This window comes from Dipodomys spectabilis, unplaced genomic scaffold, assembly GCF_019054845.1.
Source record: "Dipodomys spectabilis isolate Male_0828 unplaced genomic scaffold, ASM1905484v1 ptg000140l, whole genome shotgun sequence".
NCBI lineage: Eukaryota > Metazoa > Chordata > Mammalia > Rodentia > Heteromyidae > Dipodomys > Dipodomys spectabilis.
Window position 1 is genome coordinate 39,499,160 of NW_024870817.1, and position 17,362 is coordinate 39,516,521.

Consider the following 17,362-nt stretch of genomic DNA (forward strand, 5'->3'; position numbering starts at 1 on the left):
TTTTTACTCATTTTTAACATACCATTGGAGTTATAAATCAATGTCACTGCTTAAACACTCTTTGAATTGTCAGAGTATCTTACAAATTCAATTCTTATCTTCTCTAACCAAATCTTTTAAATATGTATTTAAGTCTAGTTACTGAATCAACTACATGTCTAATAATTAAACATACCTTAAAACTTTACTACATCCAGTAACGCCATCTCTCTTTTCTTTAAAAAAGGCAATGAGCCAGGCACTGGTGGCTCACATCTGTAATCCTACCTAGTAGGAAGGCTGAGATCTGAGTATCATGGTTCAAAGCCAGCTGGGGCAGGAAAGCCCATGAGGCTCTTATCGGCAATAAACTATTCAGAAAAAGTGGGAAGTGGTGCTATGGCTCAAGTGGTAGAGTACTAGCCTTAAGCACAAAGAGGGTCAGGGACAGTGTCCTGGGTTCAGGCCCCAGGACTGGCAAAAAACAAAACAAAAAAAGGCGATCAATAATTTTTTACCTAGTCTCTTAAATTTATGAAACAAACCATTATATATAAGATACAAAATACAAGATACAAGATACAAGACCCTTGATTCCATCCCTAAAATTACAAAATGAAAACAAAATAAACGAAACTGCCTATAATCAAAGATCACTACAGTTTTCAAATGGTTCAGGCAACACAATTTGGGATATAATAAAAAATAAAATCATCTCATTTCTATAATCTAGCTACTCAAGAACCTGAGATCCAAGAATCATAGTACAAAGCTAGCCTGGGCAGACATATCCAAGATACTCTTATCTACAACTAACCAGCAAAAAGTCAGAAATGGAGGTATGGCTCAAGTGGTAGAGCAACAGTTCTGAGTGAAAAAGACCCACTACTGGCACAAAAGTAAAATTAATTTAAAAAAAAAATACAATCCTACCTTTATCAGGCCTTCAGAAAAGAGTATTTCTATGGTTTCTTTCAAAATCGGAAGCAAACCACCATGGTGAATACCAATTCCCCGTTTCAAAAGAGGAAGTACATGCTCAACCTGTAATTTTGGAATAATATACATAAAGATATGAGAAAAAGTGAAGTTAAAAATCTCAAATTGAGAAAATTAAAGACCATTTTATGCTTAAAAGAAACTTAAGAAAGTCTTTAAAATTAAGATCATTTTATAATAAAATTCTGACCTATCTTTTAGCACTATAAATGCATTTCAATAAAATTTACAAATATTTTACTGCTTCAAAGTTTTTAACATCACTTAATCTCCTCAGGGAAAAAAGAAAACAGTTTATATGTCTACAAAATAATATAAAAAAAGCTCAGCCCTGTGGTTTATGCCCACTGTCCCAGTTACTCAGGAAGCTGGGCAAAAGGATCACTTGAGTCCAGGTATACAGGGCCAGTCTGGGAAACATGACATCTCTTTAACAAAGGTAAAGATAGGGCTGGGAAGGTGGCTCAGTGGTAGAGCGCTTGCCTTGCATACATGAGGCCCTGGGTTTGATTTCTCAGCACCACATAAGCAAAAAAATCCAGAAGTGGAGCTGTGGCTCAAGTGGTAGAGCGCTAGCTTTGAGCTGAAGAGCTGAGGGATAGTGCCCAGGCCCAGAGTTCAGGCCCCACAAAAGACCAAAAAAAAAAAAAAAAGGTAGATACTGATAACTCAAAATAGAGAAAAATAAACAACTATAAAACATTTAACATAGGTATGTATTTCATGTAAAAACAAGTAACTGAATATATTCTTATTAATATTCTACCAAATGCCACTAAACAATTACCACAAATATGCTAAGGTAATAGGTATAAAAAGATATGGCTCAGATGGGCACCAGTGGCTCACACCTATAATCCTACCTACTCAAGAAGGCTGAGATCTGAGGATCACAGTTCAGAGTCAGCCCTAGCAGGAAAGAGAGACTCTTTTCTCCAATAGACCACCAGAAAACCAGAAGTGGCTCTGTGGCCCAAATGGTAGAGTGCTCTCCTTGAGCTGAAGAGCTGAGGGACAGTGCCCCCCAAGTTCAAGCCTCATGACACCAAAAAAAGATATGGCTCAGACTTTCAATATCAGTAATTCAGCTGAGAAGAAAGCATTCAAAAAGGAAAACATGATAAATGTCAAGAAACATACTACTACAGTCTTATGATAAAGCATTAATTTGTAAAATAAGTGACATTCAAATGTCTCCTTTGACACAATAAACTCTTCATGTATTAGGTCAATCTAATAGCAGCTATTCTCATCTTTAGGTATACAACAGAATTATAGAGAGAGCTTTCAAAAGATTCTAATAACCAGAACTACATCAATTAAATCAAATTTCTGAAATTAGTACTGAAGTTATCAGTTTATGTTAGAACTCTCAGTCAATTACAACAAAGGAAAAATATACTGGATTAAAACAAAATAGGTATTAATTTGCTTTCTAAACATAATTTCCATTAGGTTTTGTTTTGTATTCCTTATGAACTGAAACTTTACCAGATCACAACTTTTAGAAAAAAGTTCCTTAAGGCAACAAACCTTTTCTACTGTCACTCTTCAGCAATTTAAAATAGATGAAAGGATTTCAGTAATATTCAAATATGTGTACTGCATTGTACCAACAGTGTTATATAATAATAGAATCAAGAAATGTTATCTATTAATATCCATAAACTCACCTGAGGGAGCTTTTTATCTTCATCAGATAAACAATCAATTGCATTACTGAATACTTCTTCAACCATCTTCTTTTCTTCATCTGAAAAAAATTCAATGGTACATAAATATTAAACTAAGTCAGTGATATTTATCTTCAAACATTTTAAAAAGTAACAGTCTATAGAGAATAAAACTAAAGAATCAATATTTGAAGTGTGATGAAAAATACATGTACTCTCAACTACTTAGGAAGCAGACACAGAATGGGGAGAAGGCACCTAAAATGCATAATACTATCGTTTTGCTTTCAAAAAGGAGAGGGGCATGCCTAGCAAACACAGACTCTTTGAGTTCAAATTCCAGAATCATCATGGGAAAGCAAAGCAAACAGTACTAAAGATAGTGATTTTTTTTTAATGAGATTTAAAAAAAAAAATCCACACAATGAATAAAATTTATTGCCTTTCAAAATATATCTAGCAGACTTAATCCATAAAAACAAAGCAAATTATACTAAGTGATTTAGAAGCAACAATTTTATTAATTACAGGTCACAGAAACTATGAAGCTACCTTTTGCTACTTAGAAAAATGAGGATTAGTATAAATAATCAGCTCAGATTTTAACTACAAAGAGTAACAATTCCAAAACTCATGCTTAGCCCTTATACTGCCTTCTTATAATTGTGTCTATCAAACAACTACTCAAAAAAGTATATAACCCTGAAATTTTAAACATTTTAGTAATGGCAGTTAACGGGAAAAAAGGAACAAGGGAAGGAGGGAAAGACAGAATGAAGGAAGGAAGGAAAGAAGGAAGGAAGGAAGGAAGGAAAGAAGGAAGGAAGGAGGAAGGCAGGCAGACAGGCAGACAGGCAGGCAGGCAGGCAGGCAGGCAGGCAAGCAGGCAGGTGAAAGAAAAGAAAGAGAGAAGAAACAAAATAAAGGTTTAGATGGGGCTAGGAATGTGGCTTAATGGTAAAGTGCTTGCCTAGCAGGCATGAAACCCTGGAAGTAGTGCTGTGGCTCAAGTGGTAGAGTGCTGGCCTTGAGCAAAAGAAGCTCAGGGACTGGCAAAAAAGAAAAGAAAAAAAGTTTTAGAAAAGTAGAGATGGCACTCAGACCAAGAGAGCTACCTTTAACGGAGCAGATTTAACTGAGTTAATGGTAATTAAGTATAAGAAGATGTGTTTGCTGGATTGAACACAGGGCAACTGATAGTTACTTCTTTCAATAAAAAGAGAGATTACTAGGGATATAGCTCAGTAGCAGAATGCTTGTCTACCATGTGCTACACTATCAGTTCAAGCCCTAAAACAACCAAGGAGGAAAGGAAAAAAATTGTAATTCAAAGATCCCAAAGCTGGGCTGGGAAGGTGGCTCAGTGGTAGAGTGCTTGCCTCGCATGCATGAGGCCCTGGGTTCAATTCCTCAGCACCATATAAACAGAAAAAGGCAGAAGTGGCGCTGTGGCTCAAGTGGTAGAGTGCTAGCCTTGAGCTGAAGAGCTGAGAGACAGCGCCCAGGCCCAGAGTTTATGCCCCATGACTGACAAAAAAAAAAAAGATTCCAAAGTTTTTATGAAGGTACTAAGTACTTATAGTATAGGAGAACTGAACAGTCTAGCAATATGCACAGATATATTACTAGAAATGTACTTTAGTCATTTACATATAGCACTGGAACTAATGAGAAAGTATACAATACCTGTGTTGAAATCTAATTTGGTCATTTGAAGAGCGTAAGCTTCACAATCTTTTTTACTAAAACTGAAAATAATTACAGGTTGGAAATTTCTTTCCATAATCATCTTCACAATCTTGAACACATTTGATGGTCCTGCAAAAATAATAGATGAAACAAAACTAAAAATTAACTCGAAATGGATGATAGATCTAATGTAAAAGTAGAACTGTAAAATTCTAAAATGTAGGAAAAAAATTTTCATGATCTGAACCTAGACAAAGCATTTTTGGATACAACTCCCAAAGCAGTAATCAACAGAAAAAAATCAAGTAAAATTGGGTTATATAAAATGAAAACCTCTTGTGCTTTAAGGAATACATATCTGAAAAACAAAAATAGCCCATCATAAATCACTTACCTGATAAAGGTGTAGTATCCAGAATATAAGAAAGTTTATAACTCAACAAAGACAAACAATCCAACAGAAGATTAGAATGCATTTCTCCTAAGATATATAAATGGTCAACAAGCACATGAAAATGCTCACTCACTGGCCACAATGGTTATGTAAATAAAAACCACTTTGAGATGCCACTTAACACCACTGCACAACTCAAACAGACACAAAATAATAAACATTAGCAAGGAATGGATAAAAATGAACTCTCATAATATTCTTAATGGAAATATGATGTATTCACTTTGGAAAATAATCTAAGAGTCTTATAATAAAGATTAAAGACCAAGTTTCTATGATTCAGTAATTCTCCTAGATATCTAGGGAAAAAAGAAAACACATCCCACATAAACTTGTAGTACATGCACCAATATTCACAACATTAATTCTAAGTGAAAAACCTCCAACAACTCAAATTAGATAGTGTGACTTATCCTTAAAATGGGATGTTTGTTATTTGACCATAAAAAGAAGTACTGGGAAGGTGGCTCAGTGGTAGAGCGCTTGCCTTGCATGCCTGAGGCCCTGGGTTCGATTCCTCAGCACCACATAAGCAAAAAGAAAAAAAAAAGCCGGAAGTGGTGCTGTGGCTCAAGTGGTAGAGCGCTAGTCTTGAGCTGAAGAGCTGAGGGACAGCGCCCAGGCCCTGAGTTCAGGCCCCACGACCGGACCCCCCCCCCCCCAAAAAAAAAGAAGTACTGAACTCAGGCATTAGTAGCTCACATAAGTAATCCTAGCTACTCAAGAGGCTGAGAGCTGAGGATCAGTTTGCCAGCCCTGAAAGGAAGTAGAACTATGGCTTAAGTGGTAGAGCACAGCCTTGAGCAAAAAGTTCAAGAACGTTTTCCATATCCTGAGTTCAACTTCTAGGGGACACACACACACACAGACACACACACACACACACACACACACACACACACACACACACACACACACACACACACACACACACACACACACACACACACACGCTATTAATATACAATTTAACAGGGATGAATTTTATGTAATTCTGTTATTTTGTAGAACTAAAGGATGAATTATATACCATGTAAGTTACAGCTAAACTACTGACTAGTAGAAAAAAGATCAATCTTTATTGACTCAACTTTGAATACACTGTCTAGAAATTTAAGCAGCTCCCTAGAAAATAAAATAAAGAGTAAATTGAGTATTCAATTTACATGTGAAATCTTCTGGTCTAAATAAAGTTCCAAATTACCTTTTGTTCCTCCTTTCCTTCCCTTCTGATCTCCTTTTGCCAGATCACCAGCATCTCGAAGCACTTGCATTGCAGTATTAAAATTATCTTCTCTAAAGTCACCCTAGAATCACAATTTTCCATTTATGTAACTTCATAAACTTTTAATCATAATTCAAATATTTTTCAAGTCTTAAAATGCTTCCTCAAATAATAAAAATAATTTTAAAAATAATAATTCTAGGGGCCGGGAAGGTGGCTCAGTGGTAGAGCACTTGCCTTGCATGCCCTGGGTTCAATTCCTCAGCACCACATAAGCAAAAAGAAAAAAAGCCGGAAGTGGCGCTGTGGCTCAAGTGGTAGAGCACTGGCCTTGAGCTGAAGAGCTGAGAGACAGCGCCAAGACCCAGAGTTCAGGCCCCACGACCGGACCCAAAAGAAAAAAAACAACAAAAATAATAATTCTAGCCAGGCATTGGTGGTTCACACATGTGATCCTAATTACGCAGGAGGCTGATCTCTGATGATACTGTTTCTAAGTCAGCTCCAACTCTTATCTCTAATTAACTTCAAAAGGGAATTTAAGCCCCCAGACAAGAAAAAAGGAAGAAAGAAGTTTCAGAAGTAGAAATGTAACTCAAATAGCAGAATGCCAGTGTTGAGTGAAAAATACAAATAAGAGCATAAGGCCCTGAGGTCAAGTCTCAGTACCAGCAGCAACAACAACAAATCTCAAATGTCATTTTAATTTTTTGAGTCAGTGTCTTACTATGTTGCCTAGAGTGGCTCTGAACTAACAGGCACAAGTGATCCTCCTGGCTTAAGCTCCCAAATACATGAGACTACAGTTGGGTATCATCATATTTAGTAATAGTTTTTGAAATAAAAATTAATTTTCAATAATGAATTCCATACTGTGAAAATATTTGAACAAAAATAAATAAAACTAAATATTTGTCATTTCCAGTTCAAAATTAAAGCAAAACAAGATACAAATATAGTAAGACATTATAGACAGAAAAATAATAATTCTTACATTTTCTTATAGACAGAAAAATAATAATTCTTACATTTTCATCAACAACAAGGTGAAGACCATCTCCCCCTGCTGGAAAAATGTAGTGCTGCAATGGAGTAGGCCGATAATCTGTGTAAATTACATGACAGGGCTGTAAAAGAATTAAACATAAAATTTCTTCAAAAATTAGTCTTTTGTTTATTTGGTCTAGCAAATAATCACGGTTTGTAAAACCGTGATTTAAACATTCAAAAAGAAATGAACTCTTTTTCAATGTTCGAAAGATAAATTTTGGGACACATAGTTCTATTATATCATACCAGCTTCTCACCTCACCAATTCTGTAACCTGGGACAAAACATGAACAGAACTTCAAGTACCCAAGACCTAGTTCTGTGATACTCTTATTAGAGTTTCTGTTTCTATGAAAGAATAATATGGATTTTGTTGATTTAACTCCTCCAGCAGATCCACTGAGTTTTTATGCTACTGGAGAGCTCATAAACAGATGTTTTAAAGTTCCAAGAACATAGGTACAAAATAAGGACAGTAGAATAAGAATAATGAAGTCACTTAAAGAAGAAAATACCTGTTTATGTAAATGGCAAATCCATTCAGCAAACTGTCGAGCATTTGGAATAGTAGCAGAAAGAAAGACATAATGAACATTATCAGGAAGCAAAATAATTGTTTCTTCCCATACAACACCACGTTCTGTAAAAAATAAATATACCTTGAAATTCATTGTCACTTTAATGATAATATCTAAAAGTATCTTAAGCTTAGTAATTAAAAATGCAGACCTTTTTTTATGTAAGCATATTTTTAGTAACCAACCCTTCCTGAAAACTCTATCATGAATATGTGTGTACTCTGATGCAGCCTAAAAATGGCAATTTCAGACTTTGCGCTAGCCAAAGAAAATCCTCAATGACAAGGCACAGACATAGCATTTCCACATGGAAAAGCAGAAATTTATGGTCTACAGAAAGTTGTAATAATACATTTGGAAGCTACACTATTTCATAAGGCTTCTGAGAACAGCAGGACTGAAGCTACTTTTTATTAAAATGGGAAAGACTTTTAAAAACTCAGCTTAATAGGTTCGTCCTTAAAATAAATCAATATAGGAGTTAGGATTTTAAAACCCAAAACTGTTTAAAGGTTGTATATGTATTCGACAAGAGTGAAATGTTAATAAATGGTTTCTTAAATTATATTACTATCATAAATACAGGCTCACTCACAGTTTCAGTTTAAAAACTCTTAAATATATCTTAAAAATTAAAATGTGTTTGTTAATTTAGCTCTTCCCCACATCCAAAATTCCAAGTATTTTCTATTATAGTCATATAATAGGCCCTATAGGTTAAGTGTACTTACATTTGTTTGTATAATACCTAATGTCCATTTGAATTTTACCAAACACATGCATTTCATAAATGCTTTCTTAAGCAAAATAAACAATGAAAGCAAGAATGCTAATTTTGTAAGACAGAAATTTTAGAATTCCCCCTTTTTTTTTTTTTTTTGGGTCCGGTTGTGGGGCCTGAACTCTGGGCCTGGGCACTGTCCCTCAGCTCTTCAGCTCAAGGCTAGCACTCTACCACTTGAGCCACTTCTGGCTTTTTTCTTTTTGCTTATGTGGTGCTGAGGAATCGAACCCAGGGCCTCTGGCATGCAAGGCAAGCACTCTACCACTGAGCCACTTTCCCAGCCCCCTAGAATTCCCTTTCTATAAGCATTTTTTTTCTTTCTTTTAATTTCTTAAAATTTATTGTTTATGTGGTACTGAAGAATCAACCCAGGATCTCATGAATACTAGGCAAGCACTTGACCACTAAGCCACATTCCGCCCCAAATTTTAGAATTTTAGCATTTGTTATATGAGACCTATTTACAAGTAGCCAATTTAATTTGCTTTATTGGAATTTGCATTTTCTTGCCCAAAAAGTAACTGTTTAGGACCTTATTTTAACTAAGTCCACTCCAAACTATTATATCACATTGTCTACAAATTACAAAAGCCAATAGCTTATTAGAATTCTAGGTATATGAAATTCAAGAACTTCTTGTTCAGAACTCTTAATAGCATTTCAACAATGCCAAATATACCTGAATCTCTCATATAATGAATTTCATCAAATATGACCCAGGCAACTTCTCGCATAACTTCAGAACCTCTATACAGCATACTTCTCAAAATCTAAAGGAAAAAAAAAGATTTATCAGCATTTTTGACATAACATCCAACAGTAAGGTAAGAATTGCTTTTTTCTAACGAGGAAATTTGGATATTCTTTTACTAAGTGGAAATATTAATTTTAGGAGGTTACATATCTTAGAGTCACTAGTCAATACATGGAGAGACATTATCACTCCTACTGTCTCTCAAGAATATGAAGTCACTGCACAAGATGCTTAAATGACACTGAATTCATTTTTTTCTGATTGTTTTTCTCATCTTCATCTCCTTATAACGTGGGTACTTTGTAGCAAGTGTTCTCTTGATTTCTGGAGTTAAGGAAAATCTTCCATAAATAGAAGCTTCTTACACAGACTAACAAAAACTTATACTGGGCACCAAAATGTAAAGTGAGGGATAACCTTTGGAGGAATCTCAAAACCAGGCGCTATTTTATGCAATCTATTTTAACTTTACCCTTTAATAAAAAAAAAAAAAAGAAGAAGAAGAAGATTAGCCAGGCGCCAGTGGCTCACAACTGTAACTAGCTACTCAGGAGGCTGAGATCTGAGGATCAGTGTTCAAAGCCAGCCAGGGCAAGAAAGTCCCTGAGACTCTTATCTCCAATTAACCACCAGAAAACCAGAAGTAGTGCTGTGGGTCAAGCGGTAGATTGCTCACCTTGAGCTGAAGAGCACAAGGACAGTGCCAAGGCCCAGAGTTCAAGACTCATGACTGACAAAAAAATAAAAATTAAAAAAATTAAAAACTGATTTTATACTTATAATCAAAACTCAGTTGCAAAAGGAATAAAACCCACACGGAACATGACTACTTATATGAAACAATGTAATCAAATCCTTGAAGGTGCACGTAAAATATCAATGTACTGACTGTAATAAACCTTCAATAATACTGAAATGATCTTCTAATATAAATAACAGAATTAGTAACAGCAATATATCTAATTTTAGAGCACATTAAGATAATCTTGTCAATTTTTCAAATAAATCTATTCACAAAATAAAGTGATACATTTTATCTACAAGATTAAACAGTAACATATTTGTTTTATTGAATAGCCACATGAATTAAATTAAAAAGTTAAAGTTAGATGAGGCATTACAGACATTACCTCTGTAGTCATAACAAGACAAGATGCTGTAGGATTAATAGTAACATCTCCAGTCATCAGACCAACATCTTGAAATTCTTCATACATTTCACGGTATTTCTGATTACTCAGAGCCTTAATTGGGCTGGTAAATATTACACGCTGTTTTTCCCGCAAGGCTAGTGCAATAGCATATCTAACAAGATAAAAACAAGTAATAATTATACTACTTGGGAGGCTGAGATCTGAGGATTGCAGTTCAAAGCCATCCTGGGCAGGAAAGTCCATGAGACCCTTATTTCCAATTAATCACCAAAAAAGAAAACCTGGTAGTGAAACTACGAATCAAGAAGTAGAGAGCAAGCCTTGAGTAAAAATGCACAAGTGTAGTACCCAGACTGAGTTCAAACCCCAGGACCAGTCCACCCCCCACACACACACACACTATAAAACTTTTTTAAATTATATGATTTTATAAACATTTTATCAATATATAACTATTATCAATATGCCTAATAATCCAAATTTTCCTTTGCAAAAATATCCCTACAAGGCAAAGATGCCTTCTCTTAGCACTATTAAAACATGTAGTAAAGATCCTTGATAATTCAGTTAAGGCAAGAAAAACAAAGTACCTAAAAAAACTTAGAGGTACAAGTGTTTATATGAAGAAATTAAATAGTAAAGCAGAAACTTGAAGGAGGAAAAGTAATTTTTTAAGATTTCATTAACAAAAAATACTTACTCGGCACATACAGTTTTTCCTGCTGATGTATGCGCAGATACCAAAACAGACTGGTTATTATCAACACACTGAATGGCTTCTCTTTGGAAAGCATCAAGAATAAATGGATATTCCTACAAAAGCAAAATAATAACATCCACATCAAAACATCTAGCTCAGAGCACACTTAAAATCGAAAGAAAGGCTTCCTACAAAACCCCTGTGGGAGAATTCCTTTACGGTTCTATTTAAGAAATATACCATCTTCTACTAAAAATTAAAAGCAAAACACACCTTTTGGCAAAAGCAGAATCCAAATAAAGCATGGAAGCTCTTTAATCTTTGAATTATCACATTATATTTATAATCATATATGTAAATGGAATAATCATTAATAATATCCACAATATCTAAATAAGTACTAGTATTTGTCTTTCACAGTAACTCTGAGACTCTGAAAAAATGAAAAGCACCAGCATTACTCAGCTGAAGCAGAATAATATACTTATCAGACTTCAAAAGCTCATGCTTACTCTTTGCTGCTTAGAAAATTTTAGAGAAAATTACATGGAAAAATTAACCACAAAAATTGTTTAATCTTTAAATGACTATCAGGAATTCAAAACCTATCTAGTAAAAACAGTGTGAAGGGGGCTGGGAAGGTGGTTCAGTGATAGAATGCTTGTCTCGCATGCATGATGCCCTGGGTTCAATTCCTCAACACCACAGAAACAGAAAAAGCTGGAAGTAATGCTGTGGCTTAAGTGGTCTAGTCTTGAGCTGAAGAGCTGAGGGACAGCGCCCAGGCCTAGAGTTCAAGCCCCATGACCAACCCAAAACAAAACAGTGTGAAGCCAGGCTTGGTGATATATACCTGTAATCCTAACACCCAGAAAAGTGATGCAGGAGGATGTATCATCAATTTGAGGTCAGTCTCAACACAGTGAGGCTTGGCTCAACAATAAACAAAGCCAAACAAAAAAAGCACTGTTTGTATCTAACTAGAAGCTTGTTAATCCCATTACACTAAAGGAATAACTTGTATACTTGTATACCTTTTCTAGAGAAAGGTTGATAGCTTTCATTAAAATCATTATTTTAAATATCTTAAAATCTCTTCACAGGATGCTTGGTTGAATATTTACTGATTTGTCTCTCACTATATTTTGTAGCTGGCTTCTTCAGGATATATACATACATGAAGTATACAACTCACATGTGAATTTTTTTTAACGATGTCTAAGGAAAAAAAGCTTACAAAACTTTACAAAATACATGGTCCAAAACACAGACCTTTGCTGCTTTTCCAACTCGTGGTTTCAGTGGTAAATAATCCTCATCTGCAGGAAGAGCAACCTATATCCAAGTTAGAAAGAAAAGTCATGAGGAGTTAACACTCACAGTCCAAAATCAATGATAGCTTAAAAGAAAAAGTGACAAACTAGAATGTTTCTGGTTGTCTTAGACACTATAAAGTTAAACAGCTGCTTTTATTAGCAAGGCAAAAGTTTAAAGCTACAGCATTCAAAAATACTAGTGTCCATCTAAAAGTAATGTAATCCTTGAAGAATTTGTTTATTAAGGTCTAGAACCTATGTTAATTATTTTAACATTTTCAGTATTCAATGAATGTATTAACGTGATTAAGAAAATTTATCACCCACAAGCAAAAATTAGAAAGATAGGGCTGAGAATTTGGCTTAGAATGCTTGCCTACCATGCATAATCCCTAGGTTTGATTCCGAAGTGTCACATAAACAGAAAAAGCTGGAAATGGCACTGTGGCTCAAGTAGTAGAGTGCTAGCCTAGAGTAAAAGAAGCTCAGGGACTGCCAATGCTGCTGCTTACCAGCTGAAAAGAAAGCACCGACTGAAATGAAAGCTACCACAGAAGAAAAGAAGACTGCTGCATAAACTATTACAATCTGTTTAATTATATAAAGGTCATGATATGGGACAACTTAGTTGAATAAAGACCAGATCAAAGATGCAGTGAGAAACATAAAAGAAAAAAAAAGAAGCTCAGGGACAAGCCCCAAGACTGGCCAAAAAAAAAAAGGAAAGGAAAAATAGAAAAAATCTTCATGCAGAAATATGAAAGTTAATTCTTGTGACTAATCTTTCAAATAGTTTATCAGCTTATAAAAGCTGAGTAGAAACAAAATGAGGATGTCACTGAATGAAAGAAATGAAATTATTTTAATCACTGTTCCCTGGAAAAAGAAATTAATTTTCCAATAAATACAAAGATCTAGAATTCACAGTGAACCAATTTCCTAACACTAAAAAATAAATACTAACAATGTTTCCATATTTCTACATGAAACAGGAATGTACAGTTCTCAAGGAAATTTTAGAAATAATTTCTAAAGGAAAAATCTTAACAAATACCAAATGTGATTACTATCTTAGAAATATTGAAGTTACCAATAAACTTGAAACTCAATCTAAATGGTATAAATGGTATGGGTAGAAATTGACCATAATAAAGGAAAGTGAGGCTAGAGGTATGGCTAACGTGGTGGAGTGTAAGAACCTGAATTTAAACTTCAGTACTGAAAAACAAATTAGCTAATTAATACTATTATACCAGTAATATCAGTAATACTTCACACATGTAATCCTACTTTGTCAAATGACTGAGGTCTGGAGAATAAAAGTTTGAAGCCAGCCCAGCTAGAAAAGTCCATGAGACACCACCTCCAAAATAACCAGCAAAACATGGGCTGGAGGTGTACCTCAACTGGTGGAGAAAAGCCAACTGAGCAAGCAAAACCAAATGAGCACAAGGCTCAGTTCAAACAAGCCCCAGTACTGCCACAAGAATAACAAAAGTGAGGCTGGCACAGTAGCCCATGTCTGTAATACCAGCTACTTGGGAGACAGAGAATAGGAGACCTGCAATTGGAAGTCATTCCAAGCAAAAAGTTAGAGATCCCATATTAGCAAACAAGCTGGGAATGGCAAAGCATTTCTATAAGCCCACTGTATGGGAAGGATAGAAAGGCAAATCCTGGTCTGAGACTGGCCATAGGTATAAAGCACAAGATCCTATCCTTAAGTGGTAGAACACCTGCCTAACAAATATTAAGGCCTTGAGTTCAAATCTTTATCCATCTTGTGCAGCCAGGCAATGAAAACATACCAGCACTCAGGAGTCTAAGACAAGAAGATTGAAAGTTCAAGGCTAACCTGGATTACACAGTGAGACTTTCTCAAAAATAAAAATAAATAAGTAAATAGATAAATAAGACAGGTGCTGGTGATTCATGCCTATAATCCTAGCTATTCTTCAGACTAGGTTGAGGTTCATAGCCAGCCGGGAAGACAAATCCACAAAGACTTTTATCTCCAAATTAAAAAACTAGAGGTAGAAACATGGTTCAACGGGTAGAGTACCAGCAGTGAGTAAAAAGATGGAGCTAGAGCATGAAGATCTGCATTGAAGTAGAGGTACTGGCAAAAAAATGAAAAGGGAAACAGTAAGATTACAAAACTTAGTGAATAATATAAATCTGCATATACATCAGAAGAAATGTGATCTTTCAAATGGAATCTAAAAGGGGAACAAACAGTGAAGAGTTTGAGAGTTTCAGGTTTGAAAAGTAAGCTTATGAGAGTAAATGAACACTTTTAGGAGATAGGAATCATTTTCATCAGTCTTCTAAGAAACTAGTAAAACATTATGGCTCATGCTATAATCACAGCAACTTGGGAGGCTGAGGACTGCTGTTCAGAGCCACCCCAGGCAAACAAGTCCTTGAGTCTTATCTCTAATTCCCCAGCAAAAAGTTGTACCTTGAGGTGTGGCTCAAAATAGTAGAGTGCCAGCCATTAGTACAAAAGCTCAGTGAGAGCACAAAGCCTTGAGTTCAAACCCCACCTCTAGGATTTAACAGCAACAACAAGCCACACTAAAATTATGTCTTTACATCTATGAGAAGTGAAGAGTTACATTTTTGGCAGGCTTAACGATAATTATAGAGCACAGAAAAGCTTTTGACATCTTCAGAGTAGGTCTGTAATTTTTTCCTTTTGTCTTTTCTAAGTCCAGAGCATTGAACAGGATTTAAATTGTGTTGAATAAATGATCAAATGGGCAATATATCTGGCAAAATGCCATTTCTGCAGAAACATAAAGGAGTTTTAACAGAAAACTAACAGATAAATCTACATCAAAATCTATTTTTTTTATTTTAAATTACTTTGCTTATTCAAAAGGCTTTTAATTAAAAATGTTTGTATGTAACAGTATCTTGTATGGTCTTATTGTAATGATGGAAGGCTCAGCAGAAGGAAATGGTGTTAAAGTTCCAATATGTCCCTAATGTACTCTTATTTCTATAAAAATAAGAATTCTTAGTCTTGTAAGAGTAAGATACTACAAGTACTTATAGTCATCACTAGATATTATAAGTCACCAGTGTTAGTGTTATGCTTACCTTTGGTCCTCAGCTCCACTCAGACCTGGACCCCCGTCCCATCCTGAAGTTCCCTCCATAAATTGCCCGCCCCCCCCCCCCGCTGCCCCCCCTGCTCTCTCCACCCAGACCCACCTGAACTCCCATCTACCTCACTTCCTATCCCCCAGACCCTTCTGCTACCTGGATGGTGATAGAGGCCATGGTGCTCCCTCTTGGGGGAAATATGGCTCCTCTAATAAACCTTATAATAATCTTTCTCCTGTGCCTGCCTGCCTCTGCATGGTCCCTGGGATGGATGTGTCCAATCCTCTTTCAACCAGTGACCACCATCTGTGGCAGAACAAGAACAACTGCACTTGTGAATCATGAGCAAGACATGAAATAGTATATGAACTGTAAAAATGTCACTGATACTTAACTTTGGAAGTATGAGATTTTAAGCACCTACTGACAATCCACTCTGTAATGGGTACTTTACCTAGCTTGGATTTTTACAGCCATCCCATGCGGTAAATCTCATTATTTTAATTTTATAAATTAAAAAAACAATGTTCAAAGAGATTAGGAAATTCACCCACAATTGTAGTTAGGAAAAAGGTTAGGCCAGCATTGGAACCTAGACTTTACCATGAAGTCCTAGCTTTTCTCCTGGACTATGTGTACTCCCACAGAAACTAATAGCTGTTTCCAAGGTTCCAAGGTTCAACTGCTTGCTGATCATCATAATAGATAGCACAAAGAAAATTCCACTTACAATCCTAAACTAAATTTTCAATGTTTGTGCTTACCTCGTGTGTACATCCTTCAACAGTTTCAACTGACTGTACCTTGACTCGGGGCATCAGGTCTGCCAAACTTAAAATAATATATTAAAATGACACACATTTCTATTTCTATGCAATTAAATAATAAGTCTTCTATTTACTGCTAAGGAAATTATCAGTCTCGTAAATTAGAAATATTTGACCTCTAAAGAATATCAGTTGGGAAAAATAAGAACAATGGAAGGGGTGACATTCATCAAGATTTGTGGTACTTACAAACTAATATATTGAACTGAAACACCTTTGTACGACTACATAAATATTTTTAAATATTTTTAAAGGATATTGAGAAATCTAGTTGCATTACTCAAATACATAGTAAATTCAAAATGTCAGGTTAATAACTCTTAATTACAAATATAGAACATATAGCCAAGTAGCTTATTCAAAGAATTTTGTCAATTTAATTACAAATAACTATTCTGAGTAACTACTTCTACCAAGAGCTGTAATTATCTTAAAACATGAAGCTCACTATTAAAACTTCTTCATAATACAAAGTATAAAAATCATCTAATTGGGGCTGGGAAGGTGGCTCAGTGGTAGAGCACTTGCCTTGCATACATGAGGCCCTGGGTTCGATTCCTCAGCACCACATAAGCAAAAAGAAAAAAGCCGGAAGTGGCGCTGTGGCTCAAGTGGTAGAGTGCTAGCCTTGAGCTGAAGAGCTGAGGGACAGTGCCAGGCCCAGAGTTCACGCCCCATGACCAGACCCCCCCCCCCCCCCAAAAAAAAATCATCTAATTGTTGCTATCATTTACATAAGTATTTCTTATTTTAGTCAAAATCCTAATCCTACATCATGTTTATCTAGGCTCTCTTTTCAGAATCTGAGAAGACGTAAATATGGATAAAGTGAAAAAAAAGTACATATACTTTTTATGCTACTTTCCTATACCCTTATTTATCAGCCTTCTGGCATTTACTTTAATATGCATAAAACTGAAATGTTACAGCAGTAATGAAGATTTTAAATTACCAGTATTTACTACAGGACCAGACCTCAGGCACAAGGTGCCTTTGTAAATATTTCAGTAACATATCTTCTCCCATTTATTCTAATTACTAGTTATAAAAACAACTAACTGAACCAGGC

General features: G+C 35.5%; 1 protein-coding gene across 1 annotated transcript in view; it reads right to left on the reverse strand.

Annotated features, from left to right (window-relative positions):
* Positions 1-17,362, reverse strand: part of Mtrex (Mtr4 exosome RNA helicase) — a 54,855-nt gene that overhangs the window by 34,157 nt on the left and 3,336 nt on the right. Inside the window, exons 3-13 of the mRNA XM_042690752.1 lie at positions 16,231-16,297; positions 12,312-12,374; positions 11,040-11,152; positions 10,316-10,490; positions 9,111-9,201; positions 7,585-7,709; positions 7,048-7,146; positions 5,999-6,101; positions 4,338-4,469; positions 2,652-2,731; positions 913-1,023 (exon numbers count right to left, since the gene is read on the reverse strand). Coding sequence (XP_042546686.1) covers positions 913-1,023; positions 2,652-2,731; positions 4,338-4,469; positions 5,999-6,101; positions 7,048-7,146; positions 7,585-7,709; positions 9,111-9,201; positions 10,316-10,490; positions 11,040-11,152; positions 12,312-12,374; positions 16,231-16,297 — 1,159 coding nt within the window. The remainder of the gene's footprint in view (positions 1-912; positions 1,024-2,651; positions 2,732-4,337; positions 4,470-5,998; positions 6,102-7,047; positions 7,147-7,584; positions 7,710-9,110; positions 9,202-10,315; positions 10,491-11,039; positions 11,153-12,311; positions 12,375-16,230; positions 16,298-17,362) is intronic.